This window comes from Silurus meridionalis, chromosome 9 (assembly GCF_014805685.1).
Source record: "Silurus meridionalis isolate SWU-2019-XX chromosome 9, ASM1480568v1, whole genome shotgun sequence".
Taxonomy (NCBI): Eukaryota; Metazoa; Chordata; class Actinopteri; order Siluriformes; family Siluridae; genus Silurus; species Silurus meridionalis.
Genome location: NC_060892.1, coordinates 13,121,389 through 13,142,831, shown reverse-complemented (window position 1 = coordinate 13,142,831; position 21,443 = coordinate 13,121,389). Strand labels below are relative to the sequence as shown.

Below are 21,443 nucleotides of genomic sequence, written 5' to 3'. Positions count from 1 at the left end.
AGTGCCCCCTAGTGGAGAAACTGCTTTGTAACTCTGGGAAATTAGCAAACAGGCTGTGGTGATGCCTGGACAAGCCTGGCTCGCTCTCTCAAAGGCTTGGTCACTCTCTGGTTTGCAGGCCATGAGTCAGAGGACAGCATGTCTACACTGGCAGGTCGGCGTGGAATGAGGCCTAAAATGATGATGCCCTTTGATGCTCAGCCCCCTCAGCGTAAGTGCTCCTGGTCCTCCCAAAATTTTGGGACCCCCTTTTTTAAGCACACTATCCTTTAAAGGGCTATTTAATTATGTAGAATCCTCTTCAGGCTTGGTTTAAAAATCTTCTTTTTGCACAAGCTAAAATGTCTCTTTTTGGTCAGTGTGGTTCTGTTTGCATGCTCTGTGTATCATTTAGTATAAACAGTACTCCCCCATGTGCTTTGTGTACGTTTCAATGTAAAAACATGGCCTTTGTGTTATTTGTGTCCATCCGCAGCCGTGATTAGTGCTCACCCCATCCATTCGCTTGATAACCATCACCACCATTATCACCTTGGCAGCCTGGCCTCCCCGAACCACAACTATCTGCAACACTCAAGCAGCCCGCGGGCCCTCACCTCTTCCATCTCATATCTAGACAGGGCCGAGTCACCAGGTGAGCCAGCAGCCCCAGACTGTAAAAAAGACATCCAGCTTGTGCCTTCTTTTCTCACATTCTAGTGCCTTTGATTGAGTTTAGAAAATAAAGTCTTTATCAGATCCTTACAGCAGGTCTCAATGCAGCTACATGGAGAGAAAAATAGTACAAAAGTAAAATGGCAGAGACGCACTGCTTTCTAGGGCAATATGACTATATAATACTGATATGATCAATTATATCACAATACAGTATTCTGAGACACTAAACATATTGTGGTCATTTTAAAATAACATTAGCAAACAAACGAAGCAGTTAAATAGTGTTAAAATTAAAAATATTGTACAAAATGTTTAATATGTTATGTTTTCGTGTCAGTAGATGCACCAGCATTGGTTAAGGGAAATGTGTTGGACAAAGTTTTATCTCATATAGAAAAGCAATGTTTGCTTGCACAACTTTGGTTAGAAATGTACTGCTTTAGATTTTTATCTGCATTGATTTACACTATAACTGCATTAAGGTGATTTTTCCAGACCATTTAATATATAATGCTTTCTTAAAATCTCCTGCTCCATTCCATGATCACATTTTCTTCAAATAGCATCCATGACATGCGTCACACATAAATAACAGCAGAAATCTTGCCTAGCAGAAGTATGTATCAGGAATGTGAGTGTAGTGTGAGGTGACTGTGGCTATGATTACAGAGTCAGTGAGAAACACTCCCACTACAGACCTACTGCCTGCTTCAGCCCAGCTCTCCTGCTCCATCGATCACTCAGAGACCGACATCAGCTATCACAGCTCGGCTGCCGAGGATGAGCCCAACTACAACCCTCCAACTGCACACGTGCGCCCCTCACACCCTCTCAAGAGCTTCGCTGTGCCCTCCGTGCCTGCCCATGGCGCCGCCTACGAGGGAGTTGCTCTGCCCAGCACACCCCTGCTCTCTCAGACGGGTACGAGTGTTTGTTCGAGCCAGTGATGCTGAATGTCGGTCAGTTTGGCCAGTTGTGAGCAGGCATGGCATAAAAGGCACCTAGTTTAATTTCAGTTAACTTGATAGCATGCAGTTGTATATTTTTTTGTGTAGTACAAAGAGACAAAATAATAAAAACATTAAAATTGCACACCACAGTGCAAGATGTAAAGAAGTACGTCTCCCTTTAGCAATTCCCAGGCTATACATTTTGCTGAGACCTGGCAACCCTGCACACTGACTAAATTTAAATAGTCACACCTCAGTCAAACTCTAATTTATTAACTGCATTCTATTAAATTAACACACAGCATGAACTGATGCCATGAATATTTGTTTATCTTTATTAACTAGCACATGAATATCAATGACATTGTTACATCTATCTGATGACACCAGATTCATTACACTGCCTGCATTTCAAATGTAATAAAATTATTATTGCATAGAAAAATGTTTGCACCAAACAAGTGAACATGCCAGATTGGAGACTGGAGTGTGAAAAAAACTTTTAGGGAGCGTCATGCATGAGCTCAGTGAACTCAAGTTTTTACAGGTTTCAATATAAATCACTAAGAATAGAACAATGCACAGAGTTTTGGATCAAATCAACAATGTATGCAGTAATACATTATTCATTTTTTAAATTATAGTCACAATCTTAGAATGATTTTGGTGCATATCTGGCAGCCCCAATTAACTAATAGCATTTAAAAAAGGCAAAATTATTGGGTTGCCTTTGTACTGTAATGGTTCAAAAGCTTCACCTAAACACGTGTGGTGATGTTTTCAGGTCCTCACTCGGTCAAGACTGCCTCCATCGGGACGCTGAGTAGGACAAGGACCCCAATGCCAGTAATCGTGCCGAACGCCCCAGACATACAAGACAGCAGAATGCTGGAGGAATGCGAGAGCGTAAGTATCCCAGCCTGTCTCATACACTCTCTAAACATTATCAGAAAGTGTGTTCAAATCCATAAATGAAGTTGAGTGCAAACGTTTGCATCCTCCCCATTCAATAACCTGCAACAACATTATTATTTATTTTTTTTTAAAAGAGCATCATGTTGGTCTTAAGACCTGATATGGATTCGTAAGATAAATAAGTATTGGGACAGTGACACGCTTTGGTCTTGAAAGTGTACACCATTGACATCTAGGTTGCTTCAGTCCTAATCCAATTCAAGACGAGTTAGGACAGACATGTTTGAGACTGGAGGAGTTCATGATGGATTTTTGACCATCACAACACTGGAATTCTTGCATGTCCAAAGAGGTTGAACATGTTATTGTTTCTATAGTAATACTTCAATTATAGAGACTTGCATAGTGGACTTAACACATAATCGAAGACTGATAATAATTGGATTAAAATGTGTTTACTGTGAGTGGATGATTTATAAATAAAATGATAATTTTAATTAAATAATAAATTAACATTTATTAAAGGACAGTCGTTTTATTTCTGAAATTAGGCAAAAGTTTACTTTTTATCAAAACGTTTGCACTTTGCTGTAAAATGGAATTGTTTTGCATTTGAAATGGAATTTTAATCTGATACTCTCTCTCCCTCACATCTCTGCTCTCTGCCCTCTCTTTTAACAATTCATTTATTTGTTTTCTGGCTGCTTGTTAAATGGACATTTTTGCATCTTATTGTGTTATTTGAAACCTGTTCCGTTGCCCCTGTTGGTCCCGCATCAATGACAAAAACCAAATCCTGTTATGTTTGCGAATGCTTGTGCCTGTCATCGTTTCGCATCTTTGGGTGATGCTTCTTTTCTTACAGCTCCATTGCCTGTCACCTTTATAACTCGTAAAGTTGACCCAAAATTCCATTCCATTCCTGAGCTTCCCCAGCCCCCACCCCAACAACAAAACTTAACCTTCTGAAAGCTTGTTCTCTTACCCTCCCTCCCTCCCTCCTGCATTAACCCTCTCCCTCTTTCTCAGAAATACGAGAAGGACGAGCTGTCGGAGGAGATGGCCCACCTGGAGGGCTTAATGAAGGACCTCAACGCCATCACGACGGCCTGAGCACAATCCAGACACCCTAGCAAACACACACACACTATACATACACACACACACACACACACACACACACACACACACACACACACACACACACACACACACCACACATACACACACATCCACAATCCGCCACGGCATGGACAGAGTTCTCAGTCCTCTACAGAACCGAATGAGAGAAAATGAACATTTGGCTTGCCTTGCTAACTCTCAGGAAGGAAACGGCCATCGGTTAAAGGAGTGGGGAAAAAAACAATTTGGGTACTAATTCCGTCTGGAATGTTGTACTTTTTTTGCGCTTCGGAGACAATGTTTGTTACCTTACGAATTAAAAAAGAAAAAGGAAAAAAAAAAAAAAAAAGGAAGATTACAGTATGCTGGTGTTCGTGCTGGTGCTAATGGCACAATTTACAGTGTTTCATTTGTGCGTTTTTTGTATCTCTCGACCTCTTTATCTATATATTTTCCACAGGTTCCAGTGAGGTGAACATTGGACACTCTACCTTTTTATTTTCATGTCATTTGTTTTGTATTATGCATTTTGATTTAGCGACATCGTTCCTTTTTGTACGTCATCTATTGTGCCATGTCGTTATTTTGTATGGTTTTTTTTGTATTCTTTTATATACATATACGCTTATAGATATGTATATAAGGTCTAAACTGCCTCATACGTCTTTTCAAAATAGGTTTTTTTTTTTTTTTTTTTTTTTTGTTTTTGAGGAGAGTACGTCAGCCTTACTCCTGACAGGAGCACCGAGACCTGATGCTCTGGGTTCTTTATTTTTAGATTTTTTGAAGGTTGGATGGCGTGATGCTGATGATTTGTCCTCGGTACGCAAAGATTATTTTCTCAGAAAGGGAGCTCCTTTAAGAATATTGCCTTACACTTCTGTCTGCACGGACACTCATCCTTCAAGGAGGGAAGCAAAAAAAAAATCCACTGCTTGTGTGTCACCTCTGCCACTGTGATATACAGACTTGCTCTTGTACTGAGCTGCGAGATCATGGGTGCGCTGGCTGCTAGACTACAGCTTACATTCTGTTTACTGTCGGTGCTCTTCAGGTTTTTTTCCCTTCATTTGTTAGCGTTCACTTGTATTCATACAAACGGAAACCTGGAAACTGATGCTATACAGGAAAATGCAGTACACACGTTTCTCACATGCTCTTTAGACACATACTTTAGGATGTCAAGTGCAAAACCTTCTGAACAGGACTCCCAGTCATCGGTTTTCTTCTGCCCATTTATTTTTTTTGTCCCCTTAGTTCCTCTCATGTAGCCATTTTATATGAAGTATTTCAATGTGAATAAAAAATGATAAATGCGGCAGTCTGGGAAAACCTGTTAGCAGTGGCCATGGTGGAATTCGAGCAAAGAAAAATGGAAATTTGATTTTATTACGCCTAAAATATATGTTGATCTGTCAGTTTTAAACATTTATTTAAAAAAAAAAAGAACGAAATTAGAAATTTTATTTACTTTTACAAAGATCAGGTAGTTTTTCTAAAGAGGGCTAAAAACTTGTTAGCTACATTTGAGGTCCTAAGTTTGCAAACGCCTTGCAAAAATGATTTTAATCCATGCGGTATTGCCCTTCAGAAGAACATATAATGTTTACATGTTTTAGAGATGACACAATAATAAAAGTTTGCAATTAAACAAGTTATTCTCTTCAGAATTTCTATTCGATTCTAGTTTTTATCATGTCATCATTACACTGAGAATGAGTGAATGTTTGTGGCTTTTGTAATAGTTGTGTATGAGTTCTTCAAATGTCCAGTGTGGAAAAAATGAGTCTGTAGATGTATAGGTGCTGTTGGAAAGGTGATCAATTATGCAGAAGATGCTGGAAAACCAAATAATGTGCAATTCCTAAAGACTTTTTTTTTCATAGAACAACGAGCAATTGAACTGCTTGGAGTTGTGTACATTTCATTATTTGCGGCAAACAAAATGCAATTTTGATCATTTCTTTTTTAAATGAACATTTTGCAAATACTGCTCGGCGTATTGAAACTTGTAACCTCAGATGTCATATTTTCTCACTCAATAATGATTTGACACTAATCAGAACAGTCAGGAATTCGGCACCGCATATCAAAATACTGTATGTTGAATGCTCTTTGCGCTGTAGTCGTGAGAAAATCTTTAAATGCAATTTTTGCTTTGTCTTTTAGTACTATACAGTAAATATATCTCAAATATATCAAAATGTCACCATGTGAAGGGTCTTCCCAGGCTGCTGACACAAATGTTCTCCTGCTGGAAATCATTTCCCTTTTGCCTTCTACCCAAAGAACAGCATCACTGCAGTCGTAGCATTCGCTCGACTTTGATTACGATTGCATCATATTGAACATCCCCTAAATGTCAGTATGACCGTAAGGAATCTCCAGATTACAGGAACACGTTCAACGAGATTACTTATTTGGGATTTAAAAAAAAAAATTGTCAAGACAGTAAACCTTTTTTGCACTTTTTCAACAGGTTCAGAAAAAAAAACATTTCTTACATATCCTGTGTTTTCAATATAAAGCTATATTTGTGTAATGTAGTGTCATAGCTTAGCAGTAGGCAGCTCGTCTTGTTCAATTTGTTTTTTTCTTTTGTTTTTTTTTGTTGCCTCTGACATTTTTGAGCAACAGGTTTTACTGTGTTCCACATGAGGAATTTTATTGTTGCTTATTTCTGTAAAAAAATCTTTTTGCTGTCTGTAGAATAATCTGTGGCTTTTTAAAAAACAAAAAAAAAGCAAACAAGTTCCAAAATACAAGTGTGGATGATGTGTTCTTTTCTAATACATTGTTTTTTCAGACAACATTAGATCAGATTTGTGATGTAATTTACATGGGACCAAGTGAAAGGTTTGTATCTCAAAATATTTTTAGTATCTGAGTGTTAAGCATTAAGTTCATGGATAAAGAGCTCAGTCTCTAGCAGTGGTGGATGAAGTACACAAAGCATATACTTGAGTAAAAGTAGAGATAAACTAGGTAAAATGTTCAAAAAAATGATCCCTTTAAACTTTCAATTAAATAAAAGTACGAAAAGTATTTGCCTTCAAATGTACTTAAGTATCCAAGTACTATGATTTATTATGGCTGTAATGTCCTGAGTCTTAACTCAGTATATGTGAAAAGACTCTGTTACTCTTAACGCTCCAATTTATGAATAGAATGATATCGAGTCACATAAATAAATTATGAGCATAAAGCCTACTTTCATAGAGTTTGTGTTGTGGCAAGATAAGAGTCAGGAGTTTCTTCCATCATTTATTACCAGAGGTGGGAAGTAATAAAGTACAAATACTTCGTTACTGTACTTAAGTAGATGTTTCTGGTATCAGTACTTTACTATTTTTCGGACAACTTTTTACTTTCACTTTCACCAGTGGTGTATCGTTAGACTTTACTATCCTCATAACGAGATGAATGATAGAGCTGCATACACAAATTTTTTTATTTATTTATTTATTTATTTTTTGCACGTTTCCCTCCTACAGGTAGTCGTCGACTTACGACCTATGCAACTTACGACCGTTCGACTTTACGACCACAATCGCTGGCCGCGGCGTGTTCTATATGGTGGATGTTCAGACTGGATACATTCATTAAGTAGCAACATTTTCAATTATTTTGTATTAATATATTAATTCGGGCTGTCAAAATGCACGTTCATTTTAACAGCACTAATTTTATCAACGCGTAAATAATGCAGAGCGCATTTCTTTTTTTATTATTAAAAATATAACGATAAATGTAAAAAAGGTCAAAATAAAACTTTCAACGCAGCACGTTTATTCAGGACGTGCTTTCTTTACTCGGAATTTTAAAAATAAACTGTAAAATAATTTTTAATCGCTAAATATTTGTTTTACTGATGCGCCAAGTCTGGAAACAGCAGGAAAATCCGCCATGATGCACACAATTAACCGTCTGGGGTCGATAATCGTGCCGGCGCGTTTTATGATTATATATGTTGTGACGGATATCTGAATTCGAAATGTCTATTTTTCAATGAACATCGATATTAAAACAATGTAATTACTTTTAAACCTTTACAAGCATATTTTGTTTTATGCTCCATGTTGAGTTTGGTTTCACTAATAATAAACATACATTTGCATAAAGCATTCATATTTGACTATGCCCATGTTGATGAGTGTTAAAAACTTATTTTAAAAAGTGTTAATTTAAGGTACATTTTGATAAAAATGTGTGATTAAGTTTGAGTTAACTCATGACAATCGTGCGATTAAATATTGTAATCTGTTGACAGCCTTAATATTAATGTGTGGTCCAGTTACTAGCGTGACACCAAGTACAGGTAGTAGTAATGGCTTTTTTTATTATTAATTTTTATTTTATTTACTTATGTAAATGTCAAAGCCCAAACTTATTTACTTCAATAAAAAAAAGTATAGTCAGTACTGCAACTTTTACCAGAGTCTTTTAAAACAGGAGTATCTGTACTTCTACTTATATGAAGGATGTGTGTACTTTTGCCACCTCTGTTTATTACTCTCACAATGTTCTGCTTGCTGTTGAACTGATGCTGAACCACGCCATGACACAACGCCTTCCCTATTAAATAGTTTCAGCTTTAAAAAGCTCCTCTCTGCTTCAGCTACCGTCAGTGGATGAATAAGACTTGTTCTCAGAGCAGTCCACAACTTTGAATACATTTCTTAGAGCTCACATTCATGTTTTAATATTACCCCAATTAAATACACGTCATTGTGCACAATTTATTAAATTCTCAGAACCAAGAACCATATAACTCTGGATAATTGTAGCCATTAAATACATACAACATCTTTATCCTTATTCCTTTTAAGCAGTACTGGAGATTCCCCTTACTGAACAGAGTACATTTACAGAAAACCTTTATGATCTCCTTAGTTAAAGGTATCCAAACCAATAAGTGCTAGTTTACTTACAATCCAACTAGACTAGTTAGGTTGTAATTGTTTTGTTGCCACACACATTATGATAAACTATACTATATATAATAATGTTATGCAGGCTAAGAAATATTGTTGTGCTATGCGTAAAAGCATAGCAGGCAACACAGCATAAGTAATAGTTATTAGCCTATTTCATTAAATACATTAGACTTTACTATCCTCATAACGAGATAAATGATAGAGCTGCATACACAAAATTATTTGTATTTTTTTTGCACGTTTCCCTTCCTACAGGTAGTCGTCGACTTACGACCTATGCAACTTACGACCGTTCGACTTTACGACCACAATCGCTGGCCGCGGCGGTGCGAGACAGCTTCCGGCATAATTTGTACATACAGCCTACTCTACTTACGACCAAATCGTGTTACGAACGATATATCGGTCCCAATTGTGGTCGTAAGTCGACGACTACCTGTACTTATTTCATTTTTTCTGAATTGGGCCCCCGAGGGTTTAGACCTTTTTGTCATCCATAATTTTAATTTGGCTTCAACGCCTTACTGAAGTGACGTCACTCCAGGTCTCGTCAGTTCTCCCACTGGAAACCCTGAAGGCTGAGGTGACGTCACCCAACTTCCACCTTTCCTTTCTGTGTATGATTGAGGGAACTTCTCCGGGCAGTGGGTGCACACTCCCAGTCCCGACCAGCTTCATTGACCGTGATATAAAAATAATTGCCGAATTGAATAATAATACAAAAAAATATATATATATATAATTATTATTACCACAAGAAATGTTTAGATATAAGGGTTCTAAAAAATTATTACCTACCTGATGGGGCGCTAAATGTTTTTTAGAACCCTTATATCTAAACATTTCTCCATTTAGACAACTCCATGGTTTTGTTTTGGTCAGGTGATATAAAAATGTTGCAGAACTTTCCTCTCATGGCTCGGGTTACTGTCTGGGTTTACTGTCCTGTTATACATTAAATTGCCCGTAAATGTGAACTAGCTCTCCTCCTCTGCTCTGCTCTTTGCTCTGAATGCATAGAGAAGTGCTTTTTAACAACATGAACAAGCACCACATAAGTAAATTACCTTACGTTTAGTGCTAGAGAGTCTGTACGGCTTTAGCTCCATGCTGAATCAATACACTAAAGAAATTAGCAATAATTTTTGGCACAGAAATGGACAGTCTTAAACCACACAAAGGGTCTGCGTTAAAAAACACCCACACAACACTGCATGCATGTGAGAATTCACTTGTCTTTATTTCCTTATTTACTGGAAGCACTTAGACTCTGGGAGTTCTGAAGTTCATTCCAACAGCTGGCTGAGTAACCTGCAGCGTTGAGAGCCCACCAAAGTCCTGCAAAATAAAACATAAGTCAATACCAGTTCCCTGTTTAAAACATTTCCTTAAGTGTTCACTATTTATGGGACTAAAACTGTTATTTAATGGCTTCGATAATTTACACTAAGGTGTAACAATGAAAATCAAATTATTGTTATGTGCAATTACACAAATAGTATTCTGATATATTCCAAAGTAATTTTAACATATGATGTAGCATGCTGTGTCACACCAAAAACTTTATTTCTGGAAGTGAATTGTTTTATTTTCAGTTGCATTACCACAGTCTAAATTTGCTTTACAACATAATGAATTTGAAATATTGTATTTATAAACCGTGCATGAAACAGACGGCCAAACTACACACACTAATCTCAGGTTATGCATTCTGACTTATAAGACCATTAACTGTAGTATAAAATTGATGATTCTTTTATAATGAATATATTTTGGCACTTAAATGCCACCATTTCATATGTAAATGTAAACATGGAATGTTAAAGATGTCTTTACATGGCCACCTATCTGGTATAGCTTGTTAACAAAAGAAAACAGTATCGGGGTCTTACCACTCCACTTATCCCTCATAACTCAAATCCAATTAACTACTATTTTAGACTTTCGTCTTCAGCATTTCTTCTTGATAGAGAATCACTGGAAAACACTATGACCTCTATCATCTATAATGACTTGAATGACCTACCAGCATCTTAAGCATGTCACTGGTGTCAGGATCAACCTCAATGACTTCCTGATCCAGAGCAGAGACCTGAAACAATGGGCATGATGTCATTTAAAAAACTGATTAAGAGTGAATATTGAGAAAACAATCAGCAAATGCAATGCAACAGCACAACCAAACTCCTGGCAATGAAAACAACGGTCTAAAGAAACGGAGCTCTATTAAAATTAAGGAGGGTTGGAAACCTATTCATCCGCTTGGTTACCCTACATGGATGACTGATTCCTTTTTTTTTTTCTACTTGACCTGATTTAATTTGCACAAATTGATGGAGGGAAACATTTTATCTGTACAGTTATAGAGTGGGAGCTGTTTTACACGTGAGTAATAACTGTGCTGAGAGAGAATAGATGTTTAGATATTTAGTAGAAATACTTTTTATTCAATACTTTGCAAGAAAGGAAGATATTAAGAAATTAACCTCACCTAGAGCTAAAATGCACCAATTTGACTGAGATGGGGTTAAAAAATATGCTAACACAATCTAATAGAAGTGCCTCGCTTATCCAGCTGTAATCCACTGACCTCGGGGACGTAGTTGTCTCTCCTCTCTCTCTCCTCTTCCTGGAGTTTGATTGAGATGCCTCTGACTGGAGCCCTCTGGATCCTCTTCATTAAATGTGTTACATATCTGTACATATACAAATACAGGCAAGACACCCTTAGACAATCATTTACAATTTTCTCATCACAAATATAAGCAGTCATGTTTTTAGCCAGATCTATTATGAAACCACAAGGTTTATTTTCACACTGCTATTGCTGCTTAACTCAGAAGATCTTCAATTTTCCATAAAAGCTGCCTATAAAATTATTCTGGCGGTCATGTTTACGTTAATGCATATAGTCTAATACTTGGTTTAGAGGAGGCAATCTGTTATTTGATTGTGTAAAAGAAGTTAAACACTTCAGGACATTCTCAGAGTTGAAAATAAAAACAATAAGCACCTCTATGTCAGGCTCCACTGTACAGTACTCTTCTACAAGAGCATTCAGAAAGAACGTTTACAACAAGCTTTGGTTACACGTCCTTACCTCTTAATATCATCGACAATGTTTTAAGATATTTCCTGTTGATAAAGATGAAGAATAGCCTAAAGGATAAAGTGGTTGTCCAAAATGTCTGTCTTATTACATTATGAACATGAAGAACCAAGTGGGTATTATGTCTGTAGATAACTAAGACACACTGCACCACATCAGTGGGCAAAAACCTGATGAAAGGTTTATGGGGGGAAAAATGGGTGAAACTGACTTCTGTTACATTTTAGATCCAAAGCCAGTGTTACACACCAACCTGAGTGAAGAACACCATTTTGAGTAAATAGAAAATTTCCTGTAAGAATCTATTCGTCTTTGTCCTAACTCCTCACACCCCCACTAAACATATTAATCTCCTTTCTGAAGAAACAGATGATAAACAGGGTTTGACTCTAGTCAGATATAGCATTTCCTTCATTGTTTCCTCACAATGCAAAAAAGTGTGCACTCACCCTGCTATTTTGTTGCGAAGCGGCTTGCTGGGGATGATGGCGATCTCCTCGCACACCCTCTTGTTGACGTGGAAGTCGTTGCCCAGTCGGGTGTAGTACTTCTCAATGATCAGCCGAGAAGCCCTCTTCACAGTCTTTGTCCTTACACGACCCTGGATATTTAATCAAAGAAAGAAAGTATGAAACTAAATCCCACAGAGCTTCATTCCAGTTACTGTTTGTCATTCTGTAGGGCTGTGAGAAAAGTGTCATAGTGAGCTTTATGCAGAAAGCAATGAAATACAATGTGTTATTCGTGAATTCCCCCCCTTTAGTTTTATCCTCAGTAGCTCTCCGGCACACAAGGTGGGAATGCAAACCAGACATGATTCCAGACCATTGTGTAGCATCCTGCAGACCTAACGTACTCTCAGGGTCTGTTAAACACAGTCAAATCAACCTGCTGCCATGTATATGAGATTGGAGGGAAACCAAAACACACAGAGGAAACCCACACGTACACAAAAGCTTCACACATCATTTTCAATCTGTACAGTCAATCAGAAATGGTGTCAACTACGAATTTTGAATACAGGTAGTCGTCGACTTACAACCTATGCAACTTACGACCATTCGACTTTACGACCGCAATCGCTAGCCGCGGCGTACGGTTTTTTTTTTTTTTTACCAGCTTCCGGCATAATTTCACAGTACTGTACATATAGCCTACTCTACTTACGACCGATTTGTCGGTCCCAATTGTGGTCGTAAGTCGACGACTACCGGTATTGAATTTTCTCCTGGTTTGTTTTCATCTCACTGAGGTTCCTTCCTACTTAAATGGCCACTGTTAATTTATACATCAGTCTCTGGAATATCCAGAACTATACTGTAGGATCAGTATCATCACTGCATAGGTTGACGTATTACTGACACTCTGTCTGTTGCGTTATCCGCCCTGTGCTACCCCATACCTCAAAACCTGCACACACCTGATGAGAAATGTTGGTAATTCAGATGGTAATTCAAATTTAATTCTCTTCATTACTGGTGGAAGAAAAATTCTGACTTCTAAACGCACTTAAAGACCGAGTAAAAAGTTTGGTTACGCGACACCATTTCTGAGGCGACTAAAAAGACTTTAGTTACCTGTAAGCTAAGATAGCAGCATCGACTCGCTACTAAAGTAATCGCTATTAAAACTTAAATAAAATGGCCGTTTTTTAAATAATAGTATCTTATGAAGTAAATGAGCGTCACCGCATTTTTAGAGGTATCGTAAATGCGTCCCATTGAGCTCTCGCTCTCTCCATCTACAAACCTTTTTCATTTATAAAAACACCCTCATTCACGCTGCTCATGTTCCCTGATCGTGTGAAGAAAAGATTATTGGTGCTTCAAACTCTAATAATCAGGAATAAGACACAGATGAGTACAGATTCACAAACAACCCACCATACTGACTCAGCTCCCAGAAAAGGACCTGACTGGGAGCAGGGCGGAAGTTTGTCTCTTGTGGCGGAAGTAGGATAAAAGTCCTGAACGAACCGAGTCGTAAATACGATTCGAATTTGCAGGAAACATAATGAGTCAGTAAAATAAATGGAGCAGCAGGGTTGGGCAAATATAAATTAAAATGTATTTTAAAATAAACTTATCGTTATAATATTTGGTATTTTATCAAAATAAATTACTGTATGTATTTTATAAATATAAAAAAATGAATGTTACAAGGAAGCATGAAATTTCTTCGCAAATCTTCGTTCAATTGTTCTATTTGATCTACACTGACTCATTGATTAAGTAAACAATGTTTGATCGCAACAGCGTCTCTCTGGCCGAGTCACGCAATTAATCTGACATATGCAACCAGTTAACAGATCAAATATTCACATTCATTTACCTGTGATTTCCCAGATGAATATTAGTCTTTGAATTAACCAACATTTTTATGTTTAACAGTTTGTGAAATGTAGTTATTTGGTGTTTGGTAATGAAGGGTTACTTTACATCAGCAACACTGACTCAATAACAAACATGTCATAAGAAGACAACTGATGGCACCTGCATTCATAGCAACTAGTTTCTAACAAATAAATAATTTGATTGTTAATCATAAATATAATATATTATGTGTCAGGCAGTTCATTCATGCACTGGTATGCAAAATCATGATCCTACTAAACAGCTACTTCAATTAGGGTACAATATTCATCAATCAAATATTTATTTATCAATCATTGGATTTGAAAGCTGGCAGTCTGCACACTTCATACCTTGACCACCTTCTTCCGTATGGTTCAATTTTCTTTTCTGATCTCAACAAGTCTGGGCAAAGTGCTAAGAAGGCCCATATCACAGGCAACATTTTTATGATGTCATCGTGTAGACTTCTTACAAAGTATTTTACAGTATTTTAAAATTACAAAAATACAATAAAGTATTTTGATACAAAATATTTGAATCCCTATCAAATACAAATGACAAAAGCCTATCATATATTTGAAATACATGCATCATAAATACTGCCCATCCCTGTGCACCCTGAGCAACACTGACTGAGGTGATAAATGTGAGAAAATGCAGAACAAAATTTCAGCCTGGTAATAATATACATACAAAACATTTTTAAAACCTTAACATAACACTATTATTAAAAGTACTGAATCAGGTCTTTTTTGGGGGAAAAACGTTTAGAACGATTTGTATTATTTGCAAATCACAGATTCATTTAATAAACCATATAAGCACTTCCTGTATCTATTTATATAGAACCTGTATATTAGATTAGCTATTGACATAGAAAGACTAGGACAAGTGAATTAACAGAAATTTAAAAGTAGATAATAATAATAATGAATTTAAAAACCTCATAAAATGGGACGGAATCCTGAAAGCTGTAGGCAACAGAGCAAATCCCCTGAAGAGACACAGACACCAAAGTTGAGACAATTTCCTTTATTTTACATAAAAAGGGTGCAAACTTGAGTTTCCCTTTTAGAGTGGAGGGAATAAAAATTGTTTTTGAAAGGTTAAGTATAGTACTTCATATGACTCCTCAGGGAAAAATAGCCTTTAATACAGTTATCTTTTTGCAAAAAAAAAAAAAAAAAAAATTATAAAATAAAGAAAACCACAACTGGGGGAAGGAAAAAAGAAAAAAAAAAAAAGCCGGGTCCCTCCAAATCAAAAGCCCGTGACTAAATGAAACCATTCAAATGTATTTGCATTCACATTTAAACACAGACTTATGACTTCAATGCATGAGAGGACTTCTTCCTTTTTTTTTTTTTTTTAAAATATGACCAGAACCAGGAAAGGAATTACAGTACTGTAAAATTCAAACTTTCATTACTTGAAAAGAGGGGAAAAAAAAAAAAAAAAAAAAAAGCAAATCATTGTGTTGTACAGAATCTTTTACGAAACAATTTGGAGGGGGGGGGGGCAGTGTTAAAATATGGACGAAAACTGGAATATTGAAGTGTTGTTGAATCTGACCTTTGTTAAACAATGTGCCGTTTAATAAATCAGATCTATAAATTTCACATTCAAATGTTTACACATTTTATTTAATTATGTTTTTTTGAGGGAAAAAAAAAACCCAGACTGAGCTAGAAAATACTTACAGGACTAGCGCTGAGCTTCGATGTTAAAAAACTAAAAGCAGCTTTTTTACAGAAGCTGTAAGATTGCGACTGAACAGAAGGTGTAAAAAGTTCATGCCCAGACTGTACATTAAATAAAGTCCCACCTCAATGTATTTACCAGTGAGGTCTTGTAAATAAGCCATGCATTGTATAAACTGCAGAAATTCTGGAACCTTTAACTAATATTGTGACTTTATGCCTTTCAAAATCGGTCATTTAACTCTTAATTGGACGTTTATCACTACAAGTGATGCAAACATAATTTAAGACATCAATAGAGTGCAGGGTTATTTTTATTTATTTATTTATTACCATATTCTAAGGAAACCACCTTCTCTTGGAAATTATAATTATTATAAAAACACGTGTTGGTCTACCAACTTGGAAAGATGAAGTTTTAAAACTGGCTAGTAGTCTTCACGTTGACCTCGACCAAGAGTCCAGTAAAAAGGAACAACGTCTAAATAACAGGCAAAATGTCAAGGATTTCAGTGTTGAGTGTTTAAAGATAGTGATCCCTGTTAAGGTTTTTTAATATAAAGAGACTGGTCAGCAGATGGCTCCCTTTGCTTGTCAAATAATCTTACTTTATTTTTTATATTATATATATATATATATATATATATATATATAATGTTGTTAATGGTTGGTTGGATAATTCTTATATTAACATATATAAAGAACCATCCAACCAACCATTAACAAACCAAAAGAATCACCCTAGAACCAAAGCTTAAAATGAGCTGATTTGGATTTTTTTTTCTTTACCCAAAAGCCAAGCTTATATTTAATAACACTGATCTCATATTTTGGGCAAAACGAGTGATGATCTGCAGCATACAGACAGACAAGTTACTACCCTAAACTCTGAAACCTGGCAATGAGAAATGGAAGAGCATGGGATAGGAGGAGGATAAGTGTACAGACCTGTCTTCTCAAACGAGTCGTTCTCCCTTAAGCGAGCACACAGGCACACCTGACAGCAGCAAGCAGCACCCATCCAAAAAAAAAAAAACAAAGAAATTTAACTGAACTCCCACCAAACATGTGTGGAGGCACGTAATATGAAAATACAAGAAACAACTGTTTAAATAATATATATATATAAAAAAAAAAAAAAAAAAAAAAAACAATGCTAGAAAAAAGCCTCTCTTTAGACACCACCAGAGGAGATTCAGCAACAGCGCGAGAAAGATTCAAGTACTTTCCACAAAATAATTTAGAACTGAAGTGATTTGAGTTACACAGGATGAGTGCAGAATTAAACAACAAAAAAAAAAAAAACTCTAGATAAGCAAAGCATCTGAAATATTGCTCACAATGCATGTTGCATACATGTTGGTTCAATGGCAAGTAGGCCATCCTTGACAATCCCTTTCCCACAAACACAAAGTGACATCTGGTACTCGGCTACAAGGACACCAGGTTCATCCAGCAGAGATTTCACTCATCATAGCATTATTTAAAATGATAAAGAATGCTTCTGTATGAATTATTTCAGAGGTACATAAAGACTTTAACATGAGACATGAAGTCAATTAAAAGCATCAAGCAAGCAACAAAATTAGACAATCATGTTCAAGGTAATCCTTATTGTTCTTTTGGTCCAATATGACCATTTGGATCACTGAAAATAAGTCATGTTTCCCTTATAGTCCACACCCTCTATATATATTGAATTAGTATGGTGCTACTTTAAAGGGACCTTCAAATATTTGAATATTAGTGGTCAGGTCAAAGATCAAATCTCATAACTCACCCTTTACACAGTTTCTTATACTGGCTAGAGGCAGTTAAAACAGCAAGAGTTCAGGACAGGTGACTAAATGGCAGAAAAATAAAATGTAGTGCAGTCAATATTTTTCATGGTTTTTATCTCTTTATCTCTCTCTCTCTCTCCAAATTCTGTATGTCTGGGTGATTGGGGAGGACAAAAAAATAAACAATTTCTTATACTTTCAATTCACATTTACTATACAAAAAAAAGAAAAAAAAAAAAAAAATTCACAAAAACAAGGAATTAGATCACTGGTGGGCAAAGAAAAAAAAAAAAAAAAACGAGGCCACAGCATTACTAAGATAAAACTGTAATTCCTTCAAAGCCACTTTCTATAAAAGAAAAAAAAAAAACCCGAAACACCCTAGGTACATTTAATTGATGAAAGGATTGTCTAACTCCATTTCTGGAGCACCACACAGTTTTACAAACCTGATGACAGACTTTTAAACCAGACACGTTAAATCAGGTGTGATAAAGCTCTCCAGAACTGAAGCCAGATACTAAAATCGTGATTCCTAAATGGAGCCTGTTGACTCTAAGGTTGGCCTCGTCCTATATCTCAGAGATCATGGGCCTACCTGTGACGGAGCCACCTATGACTGCATTATAAGGAAACAGAAACGAGATGTCGCACCAAGCATTTTACAGTAGTCACTATATATTTAGAATAATCAGATGCGGTTTTGGAGTCAGCTTAATTTGGATCTGCTTGTTCAGGGATTTATTTTTGTATTATAGGAGAGTACTACATTAACAAAAAGAAAGAGAAGAGATCTGTAGTGTCTTAACACAGAACCTTGTGAAACGGCCCTGCTGCGTAGTGTTAGTTAAGGCATTTAGATGAGATAATTAGGAGTGGCAGTTTGAGATTCTCTCTAAGACAGCACTCGAGTTACCATCATCAGTTTGCATGTTCCCTTAAAAAAACAAAACAAAAAAAACAACAAAAAAAATCTGAATCGCACACTGATCATGAATACCCACTGAAACTGCTACGAGGCAAGAAACACTTCATAAACAGCCATTATTACACATTACAAAGGTTAGCAAGCTTTCCTATTAATCGTTACATCATTCTGACGCTCTGTTCAAACAGACATATAAGCGCATGGTGTGAAGAAATACACTATAGGGACGTAAAAAGAATGTCAGTCACCTACTGACTGACTCGACACCACCCTGGCACATTAAATAATTATTCTCTTCGGCAATCATTTCCATTTATATGGCGTAATAATTATTTTTTTTAAAAAGTTATAAGAAACGCCACATTTAAACCAGGGATTGAGTTCTGAAAAATTATTACAAGGAAAATTAATTCAAATAAAACGCAGTGAGAATGTTTGATACAAAGAGAACCACAGAGCGACTCACTGGTGAGTGAAACTCTGAATCCCAGCTAATAGAAAAGTTTCACGTTAAAGCGATACTATATCACAAGAGGAGAAAGCAGCATGGCTGGCCGGCAGGTCGGAGTGGGTGGAGTGCTTTAGAACAAGCAGCTTAAATAGCATTCAGTAGAACTGTGGAATGTGCTGAGGCTCTGTAATGCAGACCCGGCATCAGACCTCGATGCTTTCCTCATCCCTCAGAACAGAACCAGGTAGCTCATTGCATTGCATCGCATCAGCATGAGGGTCGAAGGCCATGAATACAATGCAGTCACTTTAGACTTGGCTGCTCATTTTACACTTGTACAGAGTCCACAACAAAAGGCCTGTTAGCTTTTGTTAAGACAGTTAGCGTTTTCTTAGTTTTTTTTTTTTATGATGTTTATGCTGACTCGGTCCAAAAGATACACAAACTTCTAAGGCTCTGACCACGCAGTCAGGAAGAGCAGAAAAAAAAAAAAAAATACAATGGACAGAAGTGAAAGCTAGCAGGCGGCGCAAAGAATCGATATATGAACGAAGTTCCTCTGTTTGAGTGAAACTCCCTCCAAACCTTCTCTCTTGAGCTGCTGGGTCTGTCACAAAAGGCGGAACACACGAGACGACTCCCTCCTAGACCCGTCTCACTCACCACAGATTGACGCATTGTGCAAGAAAAAAAACAAAAAACAAGAAGAATGAAGGAGTGCAATGCTGTTCCAGTGCTTAGAGATCCAAATGAGTGTGTTTGTGTGTATATTCTGATACAAGGAAACCGTCCATGAGCCCTGCATTCGCGTTACACGATATGTGCATGTCTCTATTCTCTCTCACAGGCAGGTCCCCTTTGAGGCAATTCATTCTGAGGGCATTGTTGTCTTCTTTTGAATAAAATTTCTTTATTGAACATTCTTAAAATGGGCTGGGTGGAGAGGGTGATGGATCATTTGTGCCGAGCGGTGTTCTTTTTCCTCTTCCTCTTGAAGAAGCAGCAGCACCTGAGGACACAGAAATAGATTAGAGTCAGAATGACCCATTGCTCTGTCTGATCGATGCAAATGATGCATATCAGGCATCATGGGCTAGTAACATTAAATCTGTATGTACAGCAGCAGCCTTTGATGCAAAACACCTTCTGTTATGCTACACAAATCTCTTCCAGCTGGTTGATTACATTGTTTTGAGATAAAGGTAACACACAGCCAGCATTATTCACAAAAATACATGGAAACACAAACACAGACACTTATGCTTAGTGTAGTTAGGAGTTGTGACAGCAAAAACACGACAGGATGAACCCATGGGAATGACTGGTGGAGCATGCAGAGGAAAGAGAACAGCTCCAGACTGACACATAGAAAAGTGATGCAGTTCACTCTGGCCATAAGTCCATCAATTAAAAAAACAACAACTCAATTATGAGGTATTAGATGTTAACACGGCCATAGTCCCAAATAAAAATTTATTTTAAAATCTAGATCTGAATTGCGGCAGGACCACATTTCAGGCAAAGTAGAAATCCCCCAATTTAAACCCCATAATTGGTGAGTGAGAGGCCTCCCTCGGTTAAACTGAGACTAATCAGCGCATATTTCAAGAAAGCCTGCAACTGTTTTGGGCTTTGCGCTTTCACGTGATCTAGGCCTATTTGCCCACAGTCTAGGCTGGTCCACTCCCCTTGGGTTTTTGATGTGGACTGGAGAGAGGGACTCACCACAAGTTGAGCATTTTCACGCAGCTACAAAAAGAGTGTGAAAAGAGAAAAGACAGAGATATTATTACACAGCGGTGAGACGATGAGACAAACCTCAAGCCAGGCACATAGGAGGAACAAGAGGACACACAGAGGTTAAAAAAACTCGGAGAATGAAAAAAAAAAAAAAGAGACTCAGACCTTCGATCTAAACATATCTGCTGTGATCGGGTGTCCCAATTTAACAAGGAGAAAATAGAGAATAGAGGACGAGGGTTTGCTAGCTGGGTTCCACTCATTTTGTAAGAGAGAGCATGCGGACAGGGAACTAATTGTCTGATGGTTAACGTAAAGTACAAACAAAATAAAGGAGGGATAATCAGAAGGTCTAATAAATTATAGAGAAGGAAAGTGAGAGGTTCAAAGTGAATGGTTCACAGAAAAGGGGTTTAATGAGGTTAAATGCAGTGACAACCACAGAAACCCTGGCGTTTTTATTTCAGGCTTTTAATTGGACACAGCCTGCATTGTTGCTTACTTTAAAGTCTGCATCAGAAATCAAAGATGGGCATCTATTTAAGACATCAAAAGCACTGACAGAACAGAAAAGTGTCCATATTTATAATCGCAGAAACAGACAAGCTCTATTCACAGACGTAAACAAATCACGATTTAAAAAGGGGGTGCATTCAAATAATACTCAACAACTTCATTCATAATCAACACTCAACAATAGTTTGGTTTTTCCAACACCATCAAATTAAAGAAAACAAAAAAACAAAAACCTCCAGTAGGTATAAATGCAATCATCTACCCTACTGAGAGACACAGAGGT

The 21,443-nt window shown here is 37.1% G+C and overlaps 3 protein-coding genes across 13 annotated transcripts in view; 1 reads left to right on the top strand and 2 right to left on the bottom strand.

Annotated features, from left to right (window-relative positions):
* The window catches only part of neo1a (neogenin 1a), a 113,628-nt gene extending 107,219 nt beyond the window's left edge, over positions 1-6,409 (top strand). For 7 of the 8 annotated variants that reach the window (XM_046857498.1, XM_046857496.1, XM_046857495.1 and 4 more), the window contains 5 exons: positions 119-211; positions 476-634; positions 1,327-1,578; positions 2,392-2,513; positions 3,552-6,409. In XM_046857498.1, coding sequence (XP_046713454.1) covers positions 119-211; positions 476-634; positions 1,327-1,578; positions 2,392-2,513; positions 3,552-3,635 — 710 coding nt within the window. In that variant the 3' untranslated portion in view covers positions 3,636-6,409. The other variant, XM_046857499.1, reaches the window with a different exon arrangement.
* Positions 6,410-9,798: 3,389 nt separating this feature from the next.
* rps17 (ribosomal protein S17) lies at positions 9,799-13,671 on the bottom strand. 2 transcript variants are annotated; one of them, XM_046856792.1, is made up of 5 exons: positions 13,574-13,671; positions 12,140-12,291; positions 11,172-11,277; positions 10,608-10,673; positions 9,799-9,919 (listed from the first exon to the last, which is right to left on the bottom strand). In XM_046856792.1, the coding sequence occupies exons 1-5, from the start codon at positions 13,574-13,576 to the stop codon at positions 9,845-9,847; spliced, it is 402 nt and encodes a 133-aa protein (XP_046712748.1). In that variant the 5' UTR covers positions 13,577-13,671; the 3' UTR covers positions 9,799-9,844. The 2 variants fall into 2 exon arrangements, with proteins under 2 accessions (XP_046712748.1, XP_046712747.1); XM_046856791.1 differs by lacking the exon at positions 13,574-13,671 and adding an exon at positions 13,440-13,463.
* Positions 13,672-15,061: 1,390 nt separating this feature from the next.
* Positions 15,062-21,443, bottom strand: part of csnk1g1 (casein kinase 1, gamma 1) — a 31,909-nt gene continuing 25,527 nt past the window's right edge. For 2 of the 3 annotated variants that reach the window (XM_046857845.1, XM_046857846.1), the window contains exon 13: positions 15,062-19,913. In XM_046857845.1, the coding sequence (XP_046713801.1) occupies positions 19,859-19,913 (55 nt within the window). In that variant the 3' untranslated portion in view covers positions 15,062-19,858. The remainder of the gene's footprint in view (positions 19,914-21,443) is intronic. The other variant, XR_006926929.1, reaches the window with a different exon arrangement.